This window comes from Squalius cephalus (genome assembly GCF_949319135.1).
Source record: "Squalius cephalus genome assembly, chromosome: 4".
NCBI lineage: Eukaryota > Metazoa > Chordata > Actinopteri > Cypriniformes > Leuciscidae > Squalius > Squalius cephalus.
The window spans coordinates 46,572,203-46,599,045 of NC_137125.1; the positions used below are offsets into that span (position 1 = coordinate 46,572,203).

The 26,843-nt window shown below is 37.6% G+C and overlaps 2 protein-coding genes across 3 annotated transcripts; one reads left to right on the forward strand and one right to left on the reverse strand.

Moving 5' to 3' along the window:
- Positions 1 to 423: 423 nt before the first annotated feature.
- On the reverse strand, positions 424 to 5,892 carry LOC307157508 (thyroid transcription factor 1-associated protein 26 homolog). Of its 2 annotated transcripts, none has more exons than XM_079869427.1 (5): positions 5,656 to 5,887; positions 5,112 to 5,463; positions 4,835 to 4,940; positions 1,983 to 2,121; positions 424 to 1,643 (listed from the first exon to the last, which is right to left on the reverse strand). In XM_079869427.1, exons 1-5 carry the CDS (start codon positions 5,807 to 5,809, stop codon positions 1,630 to 1,632), a joined length of 765 nt encoding a protein of 254 aa, XP_079725553.1. In that variant the 5' UTR covers positions 5,810 to 5,887; the 3' UTR covers positions 424 to 1,629. The 2 variants fall into 2 exon arrangements, 1 of the variants encoding a protein (XP_079725553.1); XR_013821013.1 differs by having other exon boundaries at positions 428 to 1,643; positions 1,983 to 3,539; positions 5,656 to 5,892.
- A 139-nt stretch (positions 5,893 to 6,031) lies between these two features.
- Positions 6,032 to 26,441, forward strand: LOC307157712 (putative methyltransferase-like protein 25; the record flags this gene model as incomplete). The annotated part of the gene is made up of 8 exons (XM_079869637.1): positions 6,032 to 6,304; positions 6,727 to 6,894; positions 7,028 to 7,146; positions 7,227 to 7,610; positions 11,605 to 11,913; positions 25,725 to 25,914; positions 26,015 to 26,071; positions 26,341 to 26,441. The coding sequence occupies exons 1-8, from the start codon at positions 6,100 to 6,102 to the stop codon at positions 26,439 to 26,441; spliced, it is 1,533 nt and encodes a 510-aa protein (XP_079725763.1). The 5' UTR covers positions 6,032 to 6,099.
- Between the last annotated feature and the right edge of the window lie 402 nt (positions 26,442 to 26,843).

Below are 26,843 nucleotides of genomic sequence, written 5' to 3' on the forward strand. Positions count from 1 at the left end.
GAGGTTCTGGGTGTACTGCATTTTCTTGTAATACATAATACAGAATAGCAAGAGACATGATTTCTTCTTCAGATTCATCACTGGACTAAATTAAAATAATATAAATAAAAATATAAACAAAGTAGCTGTAAACAAAGTAATGTACACTTTCTGCCAATAAAAATGTAGGCAATGAAAAGCTTAAACGGACAAGACTGCTTCTCTTTACAATTATTGTTTTGCTGCTATCTGCTGGAGGAATTACGCATGGCAATATTAAACACACATTACAGCTACAAATGTCTTGGATATAATGCCAAATGTATAAGTGTGTGTGTGTGTGTGTATATATATATATATATATATATATATATGTGTGTGTGTGTGTGTGTGTGGAAAAGAAAACAATGTTTATTTACAAATGTGGTCTGAAACTTGTCTGTTTGTTGTACACAACCATTCCAGTTTATTTAATCATTTATTTGTGCTCTTGGTTAGAAAATAATAACAGTAGACTATAGTAAAATCCATTTAATATTATACACATTTGTTCCAAAAATAACTTTAAAATGTTCAGTTTAATATGATTTATTTATACCAAAGATCATGTATTTTTGTGTGTGAGATTTTTGTGTGTATGTTGTGTGTGTAGATACAGGCTTTGATGCTGAATATAACCTGCAGTGTTTCTCTATCAATCTCCTGTAAGTTTAGTGTGACTTTCTCTCCACGCTGACATATGACTGACACGAGTCTGTCCTCAGTGAAGTGTCTCTTCACACTGGAGGAGGAGTCCCGCTCATCAGCGCTCACACTTTATTGATATATATGGAGAAAATAAAAATGCTGCTGTGTGATTTGTCAGTGATTGTGTTTGATGATTTCCTCTGTTGTGTCTAATAAGGTAACAGTGAGTGTCATTGGCAGCTGTGAGAGTCTCTCTCTCTCTTTAGGGGACTGACAGGAGCCAGTTTCTTCAGTGTGTTTGAGGGAGCAGAGGAGAAACAGAGTCAAACAAACAGTGTGACGAGCAGAAGAAGATGGAGGGATTTCTGACACTCGTTTTACTCTCCTCTATAGTCACTATAACCACATCTGGTAAGTGCAAAATAGATTTTAAAGATGTAAAATGTAAAAATTTTAAATAAGTAGTTGTTTATAATGGCATTATACCACTACAAACTGAATAGAAGCCTTTGTAATATCTAGAAACTAAGATATTGTGACAGAAGCATTGATTATCAATTACATTTTATAAATGATTTGAGCTTTTACAGGAAACCAATTTGTTATACACTCATGCCCAGCTTTAGTTGTCCAGTTAGAAATATACATATATTTTTCTATTTACCAACTTATTACATTTTATGTTTCTTGACTTAGCATGGTTCGATCCCTTTCTCTCTTTCATGTACAGATTTTGAGACTGTGAGGTTAGCTGGTGGTAACAGTCCCTGTGCTGGTAGAGTGGAGGTTCATCATGATGGTCAGTGGGGAACAGTGTGTCGTGATGACTGGGATATGACTGATGCTGCAGTGGTGTGTAGAGAGATAGAATGTGGAAAGGCTCTAGAGGCTGTGCATAATGCTCGCTTTGGACCAGGATCAGGACCAATCTGGATGGATGATGTGCGCTGTAGTGGATCAGAGTCAACACTGAAGAACTGTAGATCAAGAGGATGGGGTGTTAGTGACTGTAGTCATTATCTTGATGCTGGAGTCAGATGCTCAGGTGAGCTGCTCCATACATCACACTGTTAATGCATCACTGATCAGACATTCATTGATAAACATCTTATAAGCAATCTAATGTAATTTGTTGTCAGAGCAAATCATAAGCGGCTAGTTGATGAAAAGTATATTTTATTGTCTTAACAACTCAATTAATGAAGGAATATTGTCTTATGTCCATATCATAATCATTGTGACAGATGGTCTTCTCTTTTGTGTAAATATATCCAGAAACAAACTACGGAAGGTCAAGACTTGTGGACGGGTCTCACCTGTGTTCTGGGAGAGTGGAGATGCTTCTTGTAGGCGGCTGGGGTTCAGTGTGTGACGCTGCCTTTGACCAGCAGGATGCAGAGGTTGTGTGTAGAGAGCTGGACTGTGGGGCTCCTGTACAGGTGCTGGGAGAAGATGCTTTTGGAAAAGGAAAGGGTCAGATTGGATCAAAAGAGATACAGTGCAGAGGAGATGAATCACATATTCGACGCTGTCCATCATCAACCTCACATAATATAAACTGCACCCATGACAATGACGTAGGACTGATATGTTCTGGTAAAATGTCAATGTTCAGCCTTTCAGTAAAGAAATCAAATTGTTAATTAAAATGTAATTATTTGATTGGTTTCTTCTTGGTTTGATCAGTTTCAGTAAACTCTCTGTTCTTTGTCCAGGTTACACTGATCTCAGACTGGTCAACGGTCCTGACGTCTGTTCTGGTCAAGTTGAACGTCAGTACTTCAGTAAATGGGACACAGTGTCTGATGCATGCTGGGATATGAGAGCTGCCGGTGTCCTCTGTAGACAGCTGAATTGTGGGATTGCGGTGTCTGTTGTGGGATCAGACTGGTTTGGAGAGGGAAGTGGTAAAATCTGGGCTGATGTGTTTGATTGTGACGGGAATGAAACAAAACTCTCAGAATGTTCCGTCTCTTCATGGAGTCGAGCTGAATGTTCTCATGGACGACATTTTGGAGTCGTCTGCTCTAGTGAGTCCATATTACCGGAATGGATTTACTGATATTGTGCCCCTGAAAAGACTTACTAGTAGGCCTATAATAATGATGCAATATTTCAGTTTTTATTTTTTTATAAAATGTATTAATGTAAAGCATATTAAATTGCAAATAAAACATGAGCTCTCCTCTCTAGATTCTTCTCTGGCTGTTCGTGATGGTCTGGTGCGGTTGTCTGGAGAGAGACAGTGTGAGGGGGAGCTGGAAGTTTCCATCCATCAGGTCTGGAGGAGAGTTCTGCTGGACTCCTGGAGTCTCACTGAATCCTCTGTGGTCTGCAGACAGCTGGGCTGTGGCTCTGTGCTGAACTTCTCCGGCTCCTCTTCATCCAGTCCTGAACACAGTCATGAGTGTGTGACGGGCTTCCAGTGCTCTGGGAGTGAAGCTCATCTGGGGAACTGCAGCTCTCCACAAACTCTCAACTGCAGCTCCACACAACAGCTGTCAATCACCTGCCTTGGTGAGAACAACAACATCTGGGCAGATTCTTCAGTTGTTAGTGATCAATAATGTGTTTTTCTCTCTCTGAATATCAGGTCGCGGGTCCATCAGGCTGGTGGGTTCTGGGGGAGACTGTGCAGGGAGGCTGGAGGTTTTTCACAGCGGCTCATGGGGGACAGTGTGTGATGACTCCTGGGATATTAAAGATGCCCATGTGATGTGCAGACAGCTGCAGTGTGGAGTGGCCCTCAGTAACCAGCAGGTACCAGCCTGGTTTGGTCCTGGTTCTGGACCCATATGGCTGGATGAGGTGGAGTGTGAGGGGAATGAGACGTCCCTGTGGAACTGCTCTTCTCCAGGCTGGGGGAAACATGACTGTCAACACAAGGAGGATGTAGGAGTCGTGTGCTCAGGTAAACAGTAAAGTAAAATAATGTGATTGATTTTTAAATATATCATTTCAAATGTTTAAAGGAATAATGTACAGCTGGTAATTTTTGCAAAATAAACACCAGAATAATCAGGAGCGGATGGCTCATATTTTACAACAAAGTCCATCTTACTGTATCGATGGTCTGATAGACAGCGCTGCCATGGATGCCGCTACTTTTTAAATATTTTTTTATTGACCAAGCAGAATCAAGTAATACATAAGATTCATAATATATGATAAAAATATAATTATCGTTTTCTGATGCTACAGTGCTAGCAGTGTGCATTAGCCTTGTATTAACCAGTTATTTTGGTGATATTTTGGGTTTAGCACAACTTAAACTCTTTTAATGCACATCCCTTTCCATCTAGAGTTTAAAGAGATCAGGTTAACTGAGGGCTGTGAAGGGAATGTGGAGGTTTTCTACAATGGATCCTGGGGTAATGTGTGCTGGAACCAGATGAACAGAGACACAGTGAGTCTGATCTGTCAAGAGCTGAACTGTGGAAGATCTGGTGTTTTGTCTGATTCTACACCAAGACTGGAATCAGCTCGTAACTGGCTGGATGAAGTGAAATGTCGACCACATGATACAAATCTGTGGCAGTGTCCATCTTCACCCTGGGGACAGAATGACTGTAATAATGATGAAGTGGCCAAAATCAACTGCTCAAGACGCTGCTTGACGCGCGAGAACAAACCTCATTGGTTCTTGCTGAAGCTCAAACGTGCTGCGTAACACGAGAATGAACCTCATTATTTATTTCTCACATGCTTGAGCTTCTGTTTACCACAACTGATGTGTGAGTTGCTGAATGTTTATATGTGAATAAAATCCTAAATTAAATCCATTCATCATATAATTCTTTCTTCCGAAAATTCAAACTATAGTTTTACAATCTCTTTATGACCTTTTTGAAGCTCAAAGTGGTAATTGCGTGTCAATGGAGGGACAGAAATCTCTCAGATTTCATTAAAATATCTCCATTTCTGTTACGAAGATGAACGAAAGTCTTGTGGGTTTGGAACAACATGAGGATGAGTAAATGATGACAGAATTTTCATTATTGGGTGAACTATCCCTTTAATGACATCACATAGGAGATAAATTAGGAAATGGAAAACTGTACAACAATTCCATCATCCTGATTAAAAGAACTGCATTTGTAGACTCTAGCACTGAGTATACATTTGTTAGATATAATAATTTTATATTGGCCAGTTTCTATTGCCTCACCTCTCTTTTTCGTGCACGTTCCTCCTTCATCCTCTCATATTCTTGCTTTGTCTTTTGATACGAAGATATTTTATGTTTCCTTTGGATGAACGGGGCCTTGTGGGAGCTGATGACACAAATCAGGAATGCTTTGCTGATGCAAATGGACTATTATTTGAATATAATACACACACACACGCACATATATGTGTATGTATACACACACACATATACATATATGTTATATACATACCATATATACATATCATATACATACATATCAGTTACTGTAGCCTACCTGTGTGACTGTGCTGGTTTATTAGATGAATCAGGATCAGGGTCGGTAGTTTGGTCAGTCGTTGTGTTTAAGACGTGTTTCTCAGGAGAATCTGAAGAATCCGACCCCATGTTTAGTTCATCATCTGACTCTGTCTCTTTATCCAGTGCTCTTCCTTCACATCTTTTCTTCTTTTTCTCCTGTTCTTCTTCATCTAGTCGTTCTCTTTCAGCCAGGTACAGATGTCTCAGATGCTCGGGATATTTCTCCTCTAACTGGACTTTTGAAGCTTGATTTTTCTTCCTCTCCTTTCGAAGAAGTTTGTTGTATTCATGCCTTACTTTCTCCTTCCTTTTGAAGGCAAACCCCTGACCTGATGAAGCATGAGACAGAGATGAGATTCAGACAGAATACATTCACATTTTAGTCCTTTAGGATTATAACAGATCTATTACGTTATTGAAATATACATTATTGCAGTTTATTCAAAAATTAAATATATTTTTATATACATTTACTTAAATGTTCAGTTTTTACGTTGGTGGATTTAAAAACAACTACTCACCCTCTTTTAAACTACCATCAAAAACTTTGTTCTCCGGAACCCATTTTCTTTTTCTTTTGGCGTTGTGTGATAAACCACCATGTGAAAATTTGTTATTGAAGTGTTTTCCTCTAAACGGACCTTGACTTTTTGAGTTTTGTTTTAACGGTGCCATGTTTGACGCTAGTATGTGGACAACACGGATGTTTCTCGTGTAGAGACGCACAATAATGACGTGCGTTTAGTCGCAAGGCATTACTAATCAAATAAGCGCCATTTGTGTGAGGGCAATATGTTCTATTCGCTCATAGAACAAAACGCTGACTAGTACACCCAACATGGCCGGACATTTGGTCGCTCAGAGGAATCATCTCATAATTTGACTACTTATGTCTTAAATACAGAAAATGTGTCAACAACAGCTGCAGCTCTCATGAAATTCTCACTGTTCTCGGTCCGTGAATAATGGCATTTAATGACCTGCCTATTAAAACTTTAAAAAGGAAAATAGATGAAGTAAAGCGCTTTCTCTCCATATCGCTAAGCATCTCGAATGCGCACACAGTGGACTTCTACACGCGTGATGTTTGGAGCACGTTCATGTGTGTGAGTCCAGAAGAAGTGTTGCATTCTGTCAGTTCCACTGATGACCGCACGGGGGCGGTAGAAGGTAAGAAGGACTCAATCTGGAAAAAGAAAAATCGTTTTATTGTTATGCAAAACATAAAAAAAAAATAATAATAATTTATAAGTTGTGGTTTCATTATGACACTACGCAACATAAGAAACTGCTCAGAATTATAATGACTAATATATGTTTTAATATAATTTTCTTTAACATTTACTCAGAAAACTGTATGTATACATTATTTTGTATGTAGTAAAATGACAAAATGGTCTGCGGCAGTATCATTTAATTTGATCAACATTTAAAATTATTAATTTGATATAGCCTACCAGCATGTTGTATTTGTATGATACAATATATATTTTATATGTATTGAACTAAAGTGCATTGGACTTTTAATCCAATGTTAATCCAATGTGCATTTAATCAGCTGTATTTCATAATAATAGTGTTTTTGCTTTTAGAAAAGGAAAACACCACCTTTGGTTTCTGTAATGCCTCAAAGAAGCTGGTGGACATATCAGCCCTGCTGAGGGCAGCGAAAGCCCACAGTTTCCCGGGTCTGGGGGTCTGTATGCAGCTGGAAGAGCTGATGGAGAATCTGACACTGATATATGGAGACACTATAGCGGGTAACTGCAGTCAGACCAGAAGCTCTGAAAAGCACATTTATATTCCACTCTGTATCTTTATTGTGATTATTATGCACGTCACATTCAGGTTATTACAAGGTTATATCTCATGCGTTGTCTGTAATTTCCATAGGAGAGTCATCAGGCAAAGTTCCTGTTCCAGATGAGTTTATGAACTGTAAGAAAGCCCATGAGGTGCAGGCAATGTCTGAGGTCGTGGCTAGTTTGGCTGAATGCTGCCGGGTCAAACAGGTAAGAACATTTCAAATGTAGTTAAGTTAAATTTGTTCTTCTGAATTGCATCTTTTTCATCATCAGTTTCTTCATCTCAGGTGATAGACGTGGGTTCTGGGAAAGGCTACCTGTGCTCCTATCTATCCATGCGGTTTAATCTACAAGTTTTCGGTATCGACTCTTCCAGCACCAACACACATGGAGCTCAGGAGAGGAACAGGAAACTGAAGAAGTTCTCCAAAGCCTATCAGAAAACGAACAGAGCCAGTGGGAATCAAGCTTTGGACAGTGAGGATAGGAGTAAACAACACAGCAGAAACTGTGAGAACAGTGATGGCAACACAAACTTTATTACAAAGGAAAAAGGAAGGTTTGTGGCTCAAGAGGAAATTAAAGCTGCAAGCAGCGATGAAAGGGCCCTCGCACCCGTGCCATCAACACTCGGTGGCTTTAGGAAGGCAGAGCATGGTTGGGAAATGTACATTTAAGGAGGTATATATAGTAAGAGTATGTCAAAGTCAGTTACAAAATGTTTTGTATAATGGTGATAATAGCATGCTTCATGACTCAGCTAAGTGTTGCTAGCATGTTCAGTCTGTTTCTAGCATGCTTAGTACACAATAATTATGTGGTTAGTACTGCATTACTGTGTTAACCATGTCAGTTTCTGTTGCCAGTAGGTGGCGTTATGACTATAACTGAATATGAGCATGGATGTGTGTTCAGGACAGAACTCTTATCAAACATGTGAAGTTTGGTGCAAATTGGACATTGCCTTCTTGAGTAACAACAAAGTCATGTTTCATTGAATTAGCATTCTTTAGAACTTAGCTAAGCATTGTTAGCATGTTTTAACATGTTGCTAGAACGGCATCAACGTGTTAAACATGTCACTTCCTGTTGCCAGTTGGTGGCGCTATTACTATAACTGAACATTCTCATGTAGATGTGTTCAGGCCATGACTCTTATCAAAAGTGTGAAGTTTGGGGCAGATTGGACATTCCATGCCTGAGTTACAGCAAATTCCTATTTAATTGCAATAATAGCATGCTTTAGCACTTGGCTAAGAGTTTGCTAGCATGTTTTAGCATGTTTCTAGTATGTTGTTAGCATGTTTAACACTTGCTGGCACTTTTTTATATGTTATTAGGAGTCCACAACAGTGTTAAACATGTCACTTCCTGTTGCCAGCAGGTGGCGCTATGACTGTAACTGAATATAAGCATGGTCATGTGTTCAGGACAGAACGCTTATCAAAAGTGTGAAGTTTGGGGCAGATTGGACATTCCATGCCTGAGTTACAGCAAATTCATATTTAATTGCAGTAATATCATTCTTTAGCACTTAGCTAAGTGTTTGCTATTATGTTTTAGCATGTCTCTAGTATGTTGGTAGGATGTTTAGCACCTACTGGCATTTTTTTATATGTTATTAGGAGTCAAGAACAGTGTTAAACGTCACTTCCTGTTGCCAGCAGGTGGCGCTATGACTATAACTAAATATGAGCATGGACATGTGTTCAAGAGATAACTCTTATCAAACGTGTGACGTTTGGGGTAGATTGTACATTGCCTTCTTGAGTAACAACAAAGTCCTGTTTCATTGAATTAGCATGCTTTAGCACTTAGCTAAGTATTGCTAGCATGTTTTAATATGTTTCTAGCATGTTTAGAACTCAATGGCATTTTTAACATGTTGCTAGAACGGCATCAACGTGTTAAACATGTCACTTCCTGTTGCCAGTAGGTGGCGCTATTACTATAACTGAATTTGAGCATAGGCATGCGTTCAGGCCATGATTCTTATCAAACATGTGAAGTTTGGGGCAGATTGGACGTTCCATGCCTGAGTTACAGCAAATTCCTATTTAATTGCAGTAATAGCATGCTTTATCACTTAGCTAAGTGTTTGCTAGCATGTTTCTAGTATGTTGCTAACCTGTTTAGCACTTGCTGGCTCTTTTATATATGTTATTAGGAGACCACAACAGTGTTAAACATGTCACTTCCTGTTGACAGCAGGTGGCGCTATTACTATAACTGAATATTCTCATGTAGATGTGTTCAGGCCATGACTCTTATCAAACGTGTGAAGTTTGGGGCAGATTGGACATTCCATGCCTGTGTTACAGCAAATTCCTATTTAATTGCAGCAATAGCATGCTTTAGCACTTAGCTAAGTGTTTGCTAGCATGTTTTAGCATGTTTCTAGTATGTTGTTAGCATGTTTAGCACTTGCTGGCACTTTTTTTATATGTTTTTATATGTCCACAACAGTGTTTAACATGTCACTTCCTGTTGCCAGCAGGTGGCACTATGACTGTAACTGAATATGAGCATGGTCATGTGTTCAGGACAGAACGTTTATTAAAAGTGTGAAGTTTGGCGCATATTGGACATTGCCTTCTTGAGTAACAACAACATCCTGTTTCATTGAATTAGCATGCTTTAGCACTTAGCTAAGTATTGCTAGCATGTTTTAACATGTTTCTAGCATGTTTAGACCTCAATGGCATTTTTAACATGTTGCTAGAATGGCATCAACGTGTTAAACATGACACTTCCTGTTGCCAGTAGGTGGCGCTATTACTATAACTGAATATTATCATGTAGATGTGTTCAGGACAGAACGCTTATCAAAAGTGTGAAGTTTGGGGCAGATTGGACATTCCATGCCTGAGTTACAGCAAATTCCTATTTAATTGCAATAATAGCATGCTTTAGCACTTAGCTAAGAGTTTGCTAGCATGTTTTAGCATGCTTCTAGTATGTTGTTAGCATGTTTCGCACTTGCTGGCACTTTTTTATATGTTATTAGGAGTCCATAACAGTGTTAAACATGTCACTTCCTGTTGCCAGCAGGTGGCGCTATGACTATAACTGAATATGAGCATGGCCATGTGTTCAGGACAGAACTCTTATCAAACGTGTGAAGTTTGGGGGAGATTGGACATTCCATGCCTGAGTTACAGCAACTTCCTGTTTCATGGCGAAACATCGAAATTTGTAAGGCCGCCGAGGACCCGCCCTTCGACGAAAACTCAAGATCTTCGCAATTTAACGTCGCAAAGGCCTTAAGATTACACTCACCAAATTTGAAGATGATCAGATTAAAACTGTAGGAGGAGTTCGTTAAAGTACGAGGCCTGAAAATGGCAAAAACTGCACAAAAATCTGAGAGGAAGTTCAAAATGGCTGACTTCCTGTTGTGTTTAGGGCTATGCTCCAAGAGACTTTTTTGTAGGTATTAGGTCATTACACGTATGTACCGAATTTCGTGCACGTACGTGGAACGTTGCGGGAGGCGCACTCCGTTGAACTTTTATAGGTGGCGCTATCGAGCCATTTTGCCCCGTCCAATTCTGAAACCTATATCAGATGTAAATTTTCGCCAGTTCTGACGCGTGTGCAAAGTTTCGTGAGTTTTCGCGCATGTTTAGGCCTCAATGGCATTTTTAACATGTTGCTAGAATGGCATCAACGTGTTAAACATGACACTTCCTGTTGCCAGTAGGTGGCGCTATTACTATAACTGAATATTATCATGTAGATGTGTTCAGGACAGAACGCTTATCAAAAGTGTGAAGTTTGGGGCAGATTGGACATTCCATGCCTGAGTTACAGCAAATTCCTATTTAATTGCAATAATAGCATGCTTTAGCACTTAGCTAAGAGTTTGCTAGCATGTTTTAGCATGCTTCTAGTATGTTGTTAGCATGTTTCGCACTTGCTGGCACTTTTTTATATGTTATTAGGAGTCCATAACAGTGTTAAACATGTCACTTCCTGTTGCCAGCAGGTGGCGCTATGACTATAACTGAATATGAGCATGGCCATGTGTTCAGGACAGAACTCTTATCAAACGTGTGAAGTTTGGGGGAGATTGGACATTCCATGCCTGAGTTACAGCAACTTCCTGTTTCATGGCGAAACATCGAAATTTGTAAGGCCGCCGAGGACCCGCCCTTCGACGAAAACTCAAGATCTTCGCAATTTAACGTCGCAAAGGCCTTAAGATTACACTCACCAAATTTGAAGATGATCAGATTAAAACTGTAGGAGGAGTTCGTTAAAGTACGAGGCCTGAAAATGGCAAAAACTGCACAAAAATCTGAGAGGAAGTTCAAAATGGCTGACTTCCTGTTGTGTTTAGGGCTATGCTCCAAGAGACTTTTTTGTAGGTATTAGGTCATTACACGTATGTACCGAATTTCGTGCACGTACGTGGAACGTTGCAGGAGGCGCACTCCGTTGAACTTTTATAGGTGGCGCTATCGAGCCATTTTGCCCCGTCCAATTCTGAAACCTATATCAGATGTAAATTTTCGCCAGTTCTGACGCGTGTGCAAAGTTTCGTGAGTTTTCGCGCATGTTTAGGCCCTCAAAAATGCAATTCAATGCGGAGAATAATAATAATAATAATAATAAACAGAGCAATTCCAAGAGGGTCCTCACACCATCGGTGCTCGGGCCCTAACCAGTGATTTATCAAAGCAAGTCTCCAGTGATTTATCCGCTTCAGATAATGCCACATTAGAGCCCAGTGATTGGGATGCAGGAAGCAGCTTCCTCGGCACGCTGTCTCTAGATGTCATAGAGGACGCTTCTCCTCGTGTCCACCCCAGCCAGCTGAGCCTGGAGGAACGAGAGAGGAGGAAGAGGGACAATCTAGAGAGGAAAGCTCGAGAAGGGAGGAGGAACGACAGCGACAGCAGCCTGTTTTCCCCTCTGACCTCATACGTCACTGCAGAAACTGAACTCAAGACGCTGATCACAGAGCTGGAGGTGAGTGGATGTCAGAACACACACGGTTTCAACGAACCAGGGGAGAAAAATAGTGTAATAATAATCATTTATAATTCACTGTAAAATATTTAATTATACATTTTAGAATTATTAAGGGTTATTAGGTTAATTATTAGGTTTCCACCAAGGGAGAAAAATAGTGTAATAATAATAATTTATAATTCACTATACTATAATAATAATAATAATAATAATAATAATAATAATAATAATAATAGATTTTAGAATTAATAAAGGGGTTTCAACCAAGGGAGAATAAAAAAAAAATAAAAAAAAATAACAACATCAACAACAATAATAATGATAATAATGTATTATTCAAAAATATATATTAATATTATATAGTAAAATAATATTAATAATAAAATTACATTAAACAATTATTACATTATTAAATCTGTTGACTTTTTTTACATTGATTAAATCTATAGTTTTACCAATTGTAAATTTGGTTTATTTAATTCATTATTTAATAATAATAATAATAATTATTATTATTATTATTTATGACATTTATTATTTTATAATGAATGATCAATTATTGTTGTTCATTTATTAAATGAATTATTTCCTTCATTATTTAATACGTTTTGTTATTATTATTAATAATAAATTATTAGTTAAGTAAATAATTGATGTAGTAGATTTGTCCATTTAAATAAAATGTAACTATATTATCATTGTAATTATTACTACTGCAACTACAACTACTTATGAACAAATAAACTATTATTATTATTAAATAAAGAATTTGTCTTTTTGAGTCTTATATAGCTGCATTTGTATTTTAGTAACCTAAAAAACTAGCTGAAACTTTGTTTTTTCATACTTTTTGAAGCATTTGGATCATGATAAAACTTTTTTTTTTTTCATTGTGAATGTGTTGTGAATTCATTTCATATGATATTCTCTGAGGATCAAATAATGTATGTGTACTGTTTTACGGTGTGTACTTTACTCTTAAAACCTTTTACCTATTTATTATTTTTTATTATATTTTTATTATTCTCAGGTAAGGTAAAGAAAGTCAAATCTGACCTAAACTATAAGCATTCAAAAGGTACTTACAATTTGGTCAGAAGACTCCTCTGTGGTATGTTCTCATTAAAAGTCTTCCAGCATCATAAATCTCAGTAGGCAGATTTTGTAATCAATTAAATTTCTTTTAATTGGTTAATTTTCTTTTAATAATAAACAAAAATATAAAGGCAAATAGAACTTCATCGTTTAAGTATAAAATACAATAATCATGTTTTGAAACAAAGGTGTAGTAAGCTCTGGGCTTCTTATCTTCTGCTTGGGGTTTCTTGTCCTCAGCTCTGGGCTTCTAGGCGTCGGGGGCACTGGCGTATCAGTATCCCCAGGGGCACTCAGTTCTTCAGTCTTTTATACTTCTGTTGTTTACAACAGGCGTTAGGTTGACACTCCTCCAATGTTTCCCAGATCCTTCTCCAGGCAGGTGCAAGCGGTCCACCTCTGCATGTCCTTGAACTCCAGTAAACTCAACTAAGATGGCTGAGTTCAGTTAAAGTTCTAGGAGTCCTCTAGTGCACACACATAATCGCACTTTTCTGCTCCTCTCAACATGGGTTGGCACAGTCACATATACATACATAACCAATTACTGTACATCTATGCCCAAATAATATAAGCCATCTTTTACAAACAAAATAAATAACAACATTGAATGCAATGCATTATATCCAATACATTGGCTAAATATGTGTAACAATTGTAAGGACCATTGGCCCAATGACGGAATCCAACGGCCTGGCGAAGGTTTAAAGCGTGTATGTCTTTTCAGCGATCCAGTGAAGTTCACTTAATTTATTGGAATTTAGTTTTAGTATTACTTCAGCTCTACGCTTAATCTGACTCCAATTTCAAATGATAATCAAATTTAGATCGTATTTCTGATTAGAAAATAATCATAAATATTGATTATGAATTAATTTAGATCTTTGATTATTCTGATTATCCCATACTTTCAATATTCGTTCATTACGGACCTAGTGTCGCTTTGAGACGTCACGTCGCGACTGCGCGCTCACGATCACAAACTAGCCAGTCCTGAAATAGTCAGAGGGTGCAGTGCAAATATTTTACCCTATGCAGCCGCTCACTGCTGACCCATAGGTGTAATTTATTATAATAGTTGCAGCGTGCAACATGCTAAGTCAGGAGATAGTCAGAAATCAGAAGGTCTTCCTAAGATGTGCCCCATGGTCTATTCAAAGTGCCTTCAGTTTGATCTACCCTGGACAGAGATTTGCGGAAACACCAGACTACACATTAATCTACTAAAATTAATGATTTCTAAAACTTCAGAATAATTCAAGATGTAACATTTATTTGTCAGGTAAAAATGTATCATGCCAATTACAGAAGTAAATTATTAAAAGCCAATTCAGAAAATACATGACATCATTTACTCAAAGATGACTCTAAAAGTAAGTAATGTTTTCCTGACAGAGACACACAGTAAGGTGTAAGGGCTTTCCAACAGGAAAATACTGACATGCATTACTGTATGGGGGATGATCCTGGTAAAAGAGTCCCAAAGTGTGTTCTATTCCCTCGCCTTAAATACCAGACCAGAACAAAAGGGGTTAAACAAATGTTGTTTAGAGTTGGTTGGGCCAATCCATGTACCCCAGGGGGGTAGCACCTGGTTTCTTGAGATATCGTAAAGAGATATCAGCCAGAGAGGACATACAGGATTCTCCTAAGTTCTCAGTCTTTTTCATTAAACCAATGACTGCAATGAAATTAAGACCATTTTACCAATCGCACTGTGCCCTTTAAAATGACACCAAACATGTAAAGGAAAAACAACATATTCACAAGATACACCATATGTGATATAGACATTCTTAATGAACTTTCAGTGACTTGAGGAGGGAGAGGAGGAGGGAGAGGGGGATGCAGAGATAAGGAAGAAGGACAGTTTGGACAGGCGATGTCCTGTGCTCTGTCTTTGCTATCTTCTGTCCAGGGTGCATTTTACTGCTTTATTGCAGGGTGCGTTTTGTTTTAACAGGAAAATCAGTTCTTACACAATAAAGGCATCTACAATAAACAAGGAGGCAGGTAATTGCATTTTCTTGATATTATACAACATGAAAATATGAGTTTGCTTTTGTTTTTAAAGAGGGGGTGAAATGCTATTTCATGCATAGTTTTTTACACTGTTAAAGAGTTGGATTCCCATACTAAACATGGACAAAGTTTCAAAAATTAAATTGTACGTTTGAAGGAGTATTTCTGTGCCAAAAATTGTCCTTCCGGTTTGTCACAAGTTTCAGAACGTTTTTTTCGAGTATGGGTCTGTGTGACGTCAGCTGGGGCGGAATTTCCTTATATGGGTCCTAAGGGCACTTCTCCCGGAAAGCCGCGCGGGCGCGCGCAACCGTAGACCAGAGCAAGAGACGAGAGCGAAAGCAGTACGCCCATCAAAGCGCTCTGCTCGGCTTTAGGGAAGTCAGTGTCACCAAAGAAGTGTGTTTTTGGTTGCCAGGGCAAGACAACCCTGCACAGATTCCCAAAGAACCCAGCGTTAAGGGACCAGTGGATAGAGTTTTGTAAGGACCATCCATTGGCCCAACGACGGAATCCAACAGCCTGGCGAAGGTTTAAAGCGTGTATGTCTTTTCAGCGCTCCAGTGAAGTTCACTTAATTTATTGGAACTTAGTTTTAGTATTACTTTAGCTCTATGCGTAATCTGACTCCAATTTCAAATGATAATCAAATTTAGATTGTATTTCTGATTAGAAAATAATCATAAATATTGATTATGAATTAATTTAGATCTTTGATTACTCTGAGTATCCCATACTTTCAGTTATTAAATCATTATGGACCCGAATGCCGCTTAGAGATCACGTCGGCCAAATCGTGTTTCTCACGGACACAAACCAGTTAATTCTGATTTCAGTCAGAGGATGTAGGGTTTGCTAATACCCCTAAAGTCGGTTGCCTACTGCTCACTCGAACTAGAGAGTGTAGTTTAATTTAGCCACTTCCATACAACTTGCTAAACCAGTGATAGACAGAAATCAAAAGGTCTTCATGATGACGTGCCTACTGCTCCGTTCATACATGCGCCTTTAGTTTGACCTACCTTAACTAAGATTTGCGGTAGCACCAGCCTCCTTAATATATTAAAATAATGATTTCAGAATACTTCAGAATAAATCAAGATGTAACATTTATTTGTCAGGTAAAAATGTATCATGCCAATTACAGAAGTAAATGATTAAAAGCCAATTCAGAAAATACATGACATCATTTACTCAAAGATTACTCTAAAAGTAAGCAATGTTCTCCTGACAAAGACACACAGTAATGTGTCAGGATTTTCCAACAGGAAAATACTGAAACATTACTGTGGGGGATGATCCTGGTAAAAGATTCCCAAAGATTGCTCTGTCCCCTCACCTTAAATACCAGACCAGAACAACAGGGGTTATACAAATGTTGTTTAGAGTTGGTTGGGCCAATCCATGTACCCCAGGGGGGTAGCACCTGGTTTCTTGAGATATCGTAAAGAGATATCAGCCAGAGAGATACATGATTCTCCTAAGTTCTCAATCTTTTTCATTAAACCAATGACTGCAATGAAATTAAGACCATTTTACCAATCGCACTGAGACCCTTAAAATGATACCAAACATGAAAAGGAAAAAACAACACATTCACAAGATACACCATATGCGATATATAGACATTCTTAATTTAACTTTCAGTGACTTGAGGAGGGAGAAGAGGAGGGAGAGGGGGGATGAGTTGAAGCCAAACAAAGGGACAAGGAGATAAGTTTGGGCAGGACAGGGTTCTGTGCTCTGTCTTTGCTGTCCAGGGGGCATTTTATGGCATTACTGCAGGGTGAGTTTTGTTTTAGCAGGAAAATCAGTTCTTACAGACGGCCCCTGGCCCCTTGGGACAGATTTAAATCAGGCCAAAGGGGACATTTTTTGGACATTTTCCTGTTTCCACATTTTCAGTGTTATTCTCTGAGTTTTCATAGGGCTGACCACTGTAGTTTGCAGTGTTAGTCGATTGGTGCAGGAATCCAGTCGTCACCTGAAATAACAGCATTAAGACAGGTTGAACCTTAAAATGAAAGCATGGCAGAATGCGGGGATTCTGCAGCAGCCGGACTGGGTGTCACATGACCCTCTTGGCCGGGTTTGCTTCCACCTGCACTAGGCTGCATTGTTATTCAGTCTGTAGAATGATCTCGTTGTATCAAGTCTGTTTGCTTTGGTCAGCATGATCAGAAAGTGTCATTGGAAAGTGTCATTATAACGCTTTGCGGAAACATCTTTGTCCTCCCTAGGATGTTTTAACTGACCATTTGAGAAGTCCTCGGTCACCTTCAAGCAGAAAGTTTCATTTGCCGGGCAGATCAGAACTCCATAGTTGAAGGAATAATTTACTGATGACGCTCCATTGCATGTGAGACACCTGAACAACTTCTAAATGACCGTGCAATAATTGAACACTGATGTATTTGTGGTTATTATAAGATGAGAAAAAAGTTATTGGATAAACACAAGAACACAAGATAACAAAACATGATGTACTTAAAAATGTAAAACTCAAAAGTCAAAGGTGCGAGTGGCAAATATGGTCTCTTTTTCAGAATCATATATTTAATGAACAGGTGTAATTTGATCACCAAATTCTTCACTACCGCAGTGATCTGGTAGTGGAATTTAGACTTGGTCTGGATGAATCAAGGACGGGTAGCAGAAAGTCACCATAACTAGTATATTTACTAGCGGTATGCATAATTAAAGTAATTAGAGTATATCACATAATTAAACATGGAAATACACAATTTCATAATTATAAAATTGTCTACATTAGTTGTTATAAGTGCAAATCATCAATGAAACTTAATGTTTTAATAGATTCAATTAGAGAATGAAATGTATAGAAACAGAGATTTAAATTCTCTGGTTTAACTTAGTAATTATCCTCTGTGCATTTGATGTACAGACTAGGTCACACTCAATAGTGCAGGTCTGAATTGTATAGTTGACAAATAGAAATGCCTGCATTTTAGATTTAGCTGTTTAGATATTGTCATTAGTCATTTGTTGGAAACTAGGGGGCCCTCCTGGTTTTCAACAATTGCCAACGACTGGATATAATAAATATTTTGTCCAAAGACCAGTTGTATTAATGGGTCTCAATTAGATTTTTTATGTGGATTTAAATCAATTGATGTGTGACCACAGCCATGCATGTCCTATGCACAGCACAGTATTTACATACAGGAAGTTGACAAGACTGTAATGCTGAAAAGAAATTATTAAAATAGTTTCCCTTGTCCTATATGTATGATGGTGAATGATGTATTGTAGATTTGCATTATGTGAATAATTTTGGCCTGGATAGTCTTATGATCTATGCCAGGTAGAGATGTTCTAAGATTGCCATAGTGATGGTGTGTATTGTGTATGTTTGTGTATAGGAGATGGGTGGTGTTTTATCCTACCATAATTTGTGTTGCATAATTTAGTTCCGGTGCTACACCGGGGAGGCCACATACAGGAGCTGCTTCTGTAGTGTTATGAGGTGTGAGCGGCCCCTTGAAGTTTCTCCACCCCCATCTCCTACATGTAAAGCTGTGTGTCCTGCTTAAGGCAGGCGAGACCAGACCCTTATGGAATCTGGTTCTAAAGAAAGTCATTTGTCAGCCTGTAAGGAAATAGACCTAGAGAGGAAAACACAGTTTAATCTTGAGCCTTTATACAAATTGCATTTAAGATAGATGGTCGATCTCAATATTTATTTGATGGCCTTAGCCAGACAGTTGTTACTGATGGCTTTGATCTGTTAAGATTTTATGCCATTAAAATAAAATTTGTTTTTGTTTACAAAGACATGTATCATTCTCATGATCATGTGTTTGGAAAGAAAAGGTCAATTAAACAGTGATAATGGTCAGATCTGACTGCTATTGCATCTAAACTCACAGAGTCTGTTGTGTTGTAAGCATTAGGACCCTCAGGTCTGCTAGGGAAATCTCTTTACATGAAGCTGTTTATTTACACTAGCCAGATCTGTGTTTAGGGCAATTAGATCACCAGGTGTGGTGCTGTGCTTGTTTGTTTTAGCCTTTGGAATTTATGGTGCCATTCAACTCTTGACCATTTGGATCTCTGTGGTCCATAGACTGTAGATTTTCTGCCTGATATTTCCATTTCACACAACTGTACATGTCCAGTAAAATACCTTCCCTGATCAGATTCCATGTGAGCTGAATCTCCCAGAGAGGAGTTTGCTAACACTTGCACCACTTTGTTTGTGGTTTTGTTGCAAGAGAAAATTAAAACTTGTACCTCCCCTTGTTACTGGGTTAAAGATCTGTTAGATCAAAATAAAATCATCCTGTGGATTTGGATGGATATTTAAGACATGGTAATCAGGTTGATCATTTTAGTTGGTATTTACTGAGCATTGTAATTTCTCTCATTAAAGATTCTTGCACAAATAGAAGGTAAAGAAATTCTTTCTGATTCATTCTTCCTTTCAGTTTCCTTTCAGTTTCCTTTCTTATCCAATACTTTCTCTAACCATCTATTATCTCCTTCCTCCCAACACTAGTAGTGTTCCTCCTTCTTGTTCCCTACATACACGTACCATCTTTCTACATTCTGATTCTTTTCATTCTCATTAAACATTCTTTCCTCTTCTAACCCAATGCTGAATCATCACGAGATTAAAGCCATTCTTGGCCATTACAATATAATATATATTACAACCTGGTCATAATATAAATTATATTTGATAAAATTGTATAAATCAAACCAATTTCATTTTCTGGTCTCTGGGGTTTCTACTGAGTAATTTGTCAAGACTGACTTGTTATCTTCTCACTGATCTTTTAGAAGGCATTTGGCCCCGCAGCTCCAGCTGTGCTGGCATAAGCATTGTGTACACAGCAACACCCAAACTGGAAACCAGTTACAGCTGTTTTGATGCTGTGAACATTCAATGGACTGCAGGCATTGAGAAACATGGGTCAAATCATTGCTCAATTTAAAGATTTTTGTGACTACAATTTAGAATTGGACACAATTATCTTGTTTTAGGCTGAGATGTTATCAGTTGCATTCTTTTTAAGAATCTTATTGAATATGAAAGAAAGGTTGGACAAACAGGTCTCATGGAGGGCGCCAAGATTGTTTTATGGTTTGTTGCTTTTGTCAGTCTGTTTTGAGACCTCGAAAACATACAATAATGCAGTGATTGCAAAGTCTGGTATAAAACCAAATTAAAAACTATGTTTTATAAGGCTGAGCCTTAAATGGTGTTGTTTAAACCATATATGGGACATCAGTCATGAACTTTTTGACACTATTAAAAGATTTTCAAAGAACCATGATTACTTTGATGTAATTCATATAGGTCTTTGTCTAAATTATCTCATAAGATAAGGACAAGCTGTGCATGTCCTCTGACACTATCAGGCCTGGTTACAAGCCTCTTAGTAACACAATAATTGTCATTATATGCATCAGTTTTAGAATTTAGCGTATTTTTCCAAATTTCAGCCTCTAGGACTTCTGCATAGCAGCTGTTCTCTAGGACTGAGATCAATTTCTCAGATCATTTCTTTTGAATTGTTCCAATTTAATTACACTGTTTTGTCCAACTTTACACTTCACACACAAAGGATTCAAGTGAGACATTCTTTCTTGTTATCTTTTAGCTCAGTTGTTTTTCACAAGTTAGCGTGATCATTTTCTTATTTCCATTATTACAATGTTGTTGCAGCAAAGCAAATAATTAAAGGTAACAACATTATTTTCCTCAGAATTTAAGTTTTTAGTTTTCAACCCTCTGTTGAGTACCAGAAAAAATTTGGATGATGTTATCCCAATTTAGGTTTCATCGCTTGTTGCTTTGGCAAACAAGGAGGTAAAGTTAAAGCAAGGGATATCTTTTCTCATCTACGCTGCCGCTATCATGTCCCTGATATGTGGTTTTATCTAATTCTCAAGCCCCACCGGATTTTGCGTTCTCCGGTCTAACTGGGTATGCCGACCCATTCTACAAATGTGTCTATATGAGGTGCGTCTGAATTTTCCCTCAACACTTCTAAAAGGCAAAAGAGAATTGACTTACCAAACGGCTGAAGAAAGAGAAGGACATCTTATTTCTCTTACTTGTTGCAAGTCCCAATATTTCGCTGAAAAGACACTCGCAACCTGGAGAATCACGGAGGGTCTGTCACCACTTTGTAAGGACCATCCATTGGCCCAACGACGGAATCCAACGGCCTGGCGAAGGTTTAAAGCGTGTATGTCTTTTCAGCGCTCCAGTGAAGTTCACTTAATTTATTGGAACTTAGTTTTAGTATTACTTTAGCTCTATGCGTAATCTGACTCCAATTTCAAATGATAATCAAATTTAGATCGTATTTCTGATTAGAAAATAATCATAAATATTGATTATGAATTAATTTAGATCTTTGATTACTCTGAGTATCCCATACTTTCAGTTATTAAATCATTATGGACCCGAATGCCGCTTAGAGATCACGTCGGCCAAATCGTGTTTCTCACGGACACAAACCAGTTAATTCTGATTTCAGTCAGAGGATGTAGGGTTTGCTAATACCCCTAAAGTCGGTTGCCTACTGCTCACTCGAACTAGAGAGTGTAGTTTAATTTAGCCACTTCCATACAACTTGCTAAACCAGTGATAGACAGAAATCAAAAGGTCTTCATGATGACGTGCCTACTGCTCCGTTCATACATGCGCCTTTAGTTTGACCTACCTTAACTAAGATTTGCGGTAGCACCAGCCTCCTTAATATATTAAAATAATGATTTCAGAATACTTCAGAATAAATCAAGATGTAACATTTATTTGTCAGGTAAAAATGTATCATGCCAATTACAGAAGTAAATGATTAAAAGCCAATTCAGAAAATACATGACATCATTTACTCAAAGATTACTCTAAAAGTAAGCAATGTTCTCCTGACAAAGACACACAGTAATGTGTCAGGATTTTCCAACAGGAAAATACTGAAACATTACTGTGGGGGATGATCCTGGTAAAAGATTCCCAAAGATTGCTCTGTCCCCTCACCTTAAATACCAGACCAGAACAACAGGGGTTATACAAATGTTGTTTAGAGTTGGTTGGGCCAATCCATGTACCCCAGGGGGGTAGTACCTGGTTTCTTGAGATATCGTAAAGAGATATCAGCCAGAGAGATACATGATTCTCCTAAGTTCTCAATCTTTTTCATTAAACCAATGACTGCAATGAAATTAAGACCATTTTACCAATCGCACTGAGACCCTTAAAATGATACCAAACATGAAAAGGAAAAAACAACACATTCACAAGATACACCATATGCGATATATAGACATTCTTAATTTAACTTTCAGTGACTTGAGGAGGGAGAAGAGGAGGGAGAGGGGGGATGAGTTGAAGCCAAACAAAGGGACAAGGAGATAAGTTTGGGCAGGACAGGGTTCTGTGCTCTGTCTTTGCTGTCCAGGGGGCATTTTATGGCATTACTGCAGGGTGAGTTTTGTTTTAGCAGGAAAATCAGTTCTTACAGTTTGTTTTTCCAGAGCATCAACGGAGTTGTGCAAGTGTTCTTGTTTGTTCCCTGCATTTCGACGATGATTGTTTTATAAACAAAGCCCAGATCGACGGATTTGCAGATCGTCTAATGCTTAAGGATTGAGCAGTCCCAACGATAAAGGTTTGCGGTCGTGCGTTGGAACCGGGCGGTGAGTAAAACTGCTTCAAATGTCTCTGTGTGTTGTTAGCTCGGCACGTAAGCACAGCTTTAGCTTCGCCCACACGGCCCGCCTCCAGCCGCTCGTTTTTTTCCGGAAAGACTCGGTACAGCCTATCTTTCTTTTATAAATATAATCAAACTAAAGACTTTTTTGAGATATGAAGGATGCAATATTACTCTATAGGTACTCAAGATTAACAGGAGATTGAGTGAAAATGAGCACTTCACCCCCCTTTAAAAACAGACTATGATGATGTGGGGGAGGGGTCAAATAAAGAGGGAGGAGCCATATGACTCATTGACCACACCCACTGCCTCTTCATCAAATCATATTACAGTTCCTGGAGCTCCTGGGAGATTCTTATGTTGTTTCTAATGCATCAGTGCCTTATGTTTTTATGCTATTTCAAATAGTTTTGTATGAAATGCTACATGCGCCGCAAAATTTGTTTCAGTATTTGGACTGTTATTTTTCTATTGATATCAATAGATACTCAAAAGACATGTTTTTTAATCAATTAATACATTTGTATGAACTTAATGATTTTTTTTTTTTTTTAAAGAACAGGATAGTGGACAAAAGAAAATGTAGGGAAATAATTTTTAGTTACAGTATTTTAGGCAGTTGACAGCACTATCCAATGACAAAATTTCAAATCAATTTAGAGCATAACAATTCCCAATGCAATTTTATTTAATACATTTTAGTGATAACAACAAAAAGGTATGCAAAGATAATTGTACGAATAATTTTGGTCATCAATAAATAAATAACACACATTTAAACACCGATCTCAACTGCAGTTTATTGTGTGATGGTCCATTTTAAATTTAAAATGTGTTAATTAATTTTAAGTTTTTTAGTTTTATTTTGTGATTGATACTGAATATTTTGCATTAGCTCATCTGCAGGTTGATGTTGGACTGTCCATTCTTGTTTTTTTCTTTTCAACAACTTAAAAAAAATTCTTAATTTCATAATTTCAAAATTTCATCTTTCAAAAATTCATACAGACAGACATAATAAGACATGCATCAATCATTTGCCAAAGAATTGACAGGGTGCTGAATATGTTTACATGATATTAAATACAGTACATTCACTAAAGACAAGGTAAACGTATAAATATATTCCATCTTTTCTTTTCTTCTTATCTAATCATATTAAAAAGAGTAAACTAATCCAGTTACCTCAACATGAAATACTGATAATACTGAATTATTATATTATAATTTTTATTATTATATTTATTATACCTATATTACTTCAAGACATGCAAATAAAGAAACACGAACAGCATTTTTGTATTGATTCTCAAAACAAAGTAATAAATAACAACAGAATACAAAAAACAACAACTGGGGGGATTACAAATAATGAGAATTACATTACACTGAAAAAAAGACAATAATTGCAAACAGATAATGTTTTTAAGACTTTATTGTTCTCAGACAATTTATAATTGAAAAGAGGTATTTTTTAAAGTTCTTTCATAAAAATAAGAAAGAGAGGTTTAGCATTTAGATTTATGAATGTGGAATTTAGCGAGTAACAAGATCAGATTAATTACATGTAATTGGCTTTTTTTTAGATTGATCATAATCAAAAGAGCCTACCACATCCTTCCAATACAACAGACATTCATTATAAATTTCATTCCAAATAAATCCTGAAACATCCTGCCAAAACATTTTCGTGATTGTTAAAAAGGAAAGAGATTTAAGCATCCACATTATTTCAACAGATATAGGCCTTACTAACTTGTTCCAGTAAGCGGTTACTGGTGGTTATGTCCTGTAGGCCTACGCTACGGACTGATCTATTATTATTTTATTGGGTGAAGCAAAACACAATTTGCCAACAGGAGTATTGACCAAACTCAGAGAGACTGGAAGTAGAGATCGAGCACCTCTCAATAATAAAGCAAGAACACCTGAAGGGATTAAACCCTTCAAACATGAACAGCATCAAGATAGATGGATGTGACGCCAAGTTCGCTATAAAACACGGTGAGTTTCGGTGTAATGAATGGATACTTTGTATTTCAGTCGTGGACATGGATTGAGTTGGAATTGTTGATATGCTAAATCAAGTAATGTAGCGGGAATGTTCAGATGAAGTTCAGACGGAATGGAGCAGGCGCGATAAATTGAGTTCAATAGAAATGTATTTACAATAAAATCACTGACCAGCACACGTATAATTTGATGTTTTGTTGGTCTAGGGGGAGATATTAACTGTTAAAAAGTATTATTTTATTTTTCCCATTAAAAAAAACAAGACCTTTTATAATTTGCCCCTTTCTTTAATGGCTTCATTTGACAGTTTCATTAATAAACACTTACCTTTAGAAATGATTCTTCTTATTAGGTTCTTATTATAATAAGATAACCTGCTGAAAATAAAATAAGCTTATCACTCTCACTGCTACAGTATAGCTTATATTTACATCATTGTCATTCTGTGTACTGTGTATTACAATAGCCTACATTATAAAGTCAGACAAAGAATAAAATGAATGTGCTATGAATTGAACTGACGGATCAGTTTAACCAATTAGAATTGGTGAAACTCAACATTCACTGAAAAGTAAAAAAAAAAATAATAATAATACAAATATTACAAACTGCTGTTATATTAGTTGCAACACCTCTAAAGTCTGTAACACTCTTTGTACTTGACATTATTGTAAACTGTTTTGGGATAAGTAGCAGATTTCAAAACAACTTTAACTGTAAATCTGTGGCAGACACATTTTGCATCAAATATTGAAAAAAAAAGAAAAAGGAAAGCTGACTTAAAAACATTAACATGCCATGCTCTCCTCTACCATATAATGAAATATACTCATGCTTTTTTTATTTTGGGGAATATATGTTATATTTTAAATGGTTAATCAACACTCCTGTATTTTAGGACTCAGGCTGGTTGTTCTCGCTGTTCTGGAAGACTAGAGTTGCCGAAACACCTGGTACACAGTGTGTGACGCTGCCTTTGACCAGCAGGATGCAGAGGTTGTGTGTAGAGAGCTGGACTGTGGGGCTCCTGTACAGGTGCTGGGAGAAGATGCTTTTGGAAAAGGAGACGCTCAGATGTGGACACAAGAGATTCAGTGCAGAGGAAATGAGTCTTCTTTCTGTTCAACATCATCTTCTCTCAAAAACAACTGTACCCATGAGAATGACATTGGACAATGTTATGTTTTGCTAATGAAGCAAAAGATTTCAACTTATTGAGATAATCACAAAGAAGCTTTTTTTAAACATTTTAACTAAACTCTGTGTTCTTTGTCCAGGTTACACTGACCTCAGACTGGTCAACGGTCCTGACGTCTGTTCTGGTCGAGTTGAGCGTCAGTACTTCAGTAAATGGGGCACAGTGTGTGATGCATGCTGGGATATGAGAGCTTCAGAGGATACTCTAAAGCCTTTCCAACAGATTGTGGAAACAAAATAAAGTTCCAAAAACAAAATTTTACAAATATCTTCAGTTGCGACTTTTAAAAAAAAACTAAAGATAGACAAAGGAGAGTTAAGAATGGAAATAACAGAGATTGAACCTTTTACTCAATTCAATCTGCTTAAAGGGAACAATATTAAGGACATATGACATCTTGTCTAGCAATTGCCTCTGCCTTGCCGGGACTGAAGGGTGTCTGGGAGAAGGACATTGGTCAAACCATTGAAGAGAATGACTGGGATGTTGTACGTGATAACGTGTAACCTAAATGTACCTCCCTGGGATCCATGAGCTCAATTTCAAATTCTTTAATAGGATATATCTTACACAAATGTGTATTAAGAAGATGTTTATCAACGCTACAGGCCTGTGCTTAAGTGCAATAAAGATAAAAGTACATTCATGTATTGTTTTTGGTACTGTGACTAAATGTTGTCATACCGGAAGAAAGTACAGTGTAATGGAAGATATTCTTAGACTACACTTCGATACTGTTATGTCTAGGAAAATACACACACACACAGTGCTTTGAGAGAACGCAACTTTTTCTTGTTTACTTTTCAACAGTCACAGAATCCGGCACACTCAGGAGCATGCGCACAAGCATCACTTTACAACAGTATTACTACAACAGATAACAATGAAGAACTGGTTAACAACACAAC

What these genes read in the sequence shown, in the direction of transcription:
- LOC307157508 (XM_079869427.1), bottom strand. Translation starts at nt 5,809, where the DNA reads ATGGCACCGTTAAAACAAAACTCAAAAAGTCAAGGTCCGTTTAGAGGA. An exon ending in TGATGGTAGTTTAAAAGAGG is followed by an intron (nt 5,464 to 5,655) that starts GTGAGTAGTTGT and finishes ATGCTTCATCAG; the next exon opens with GTCAGGGGTTTGCCTTCAAA. An exon ending in AACGTGCACGAAAAAGAGAG is followed by an intron (nt 2,122 to 4,834) that starts GTGAGGCAATAG and finishes CTTTTCCAAAAG; the next exon opens with CATCTTCTCCCAGCACCTGT.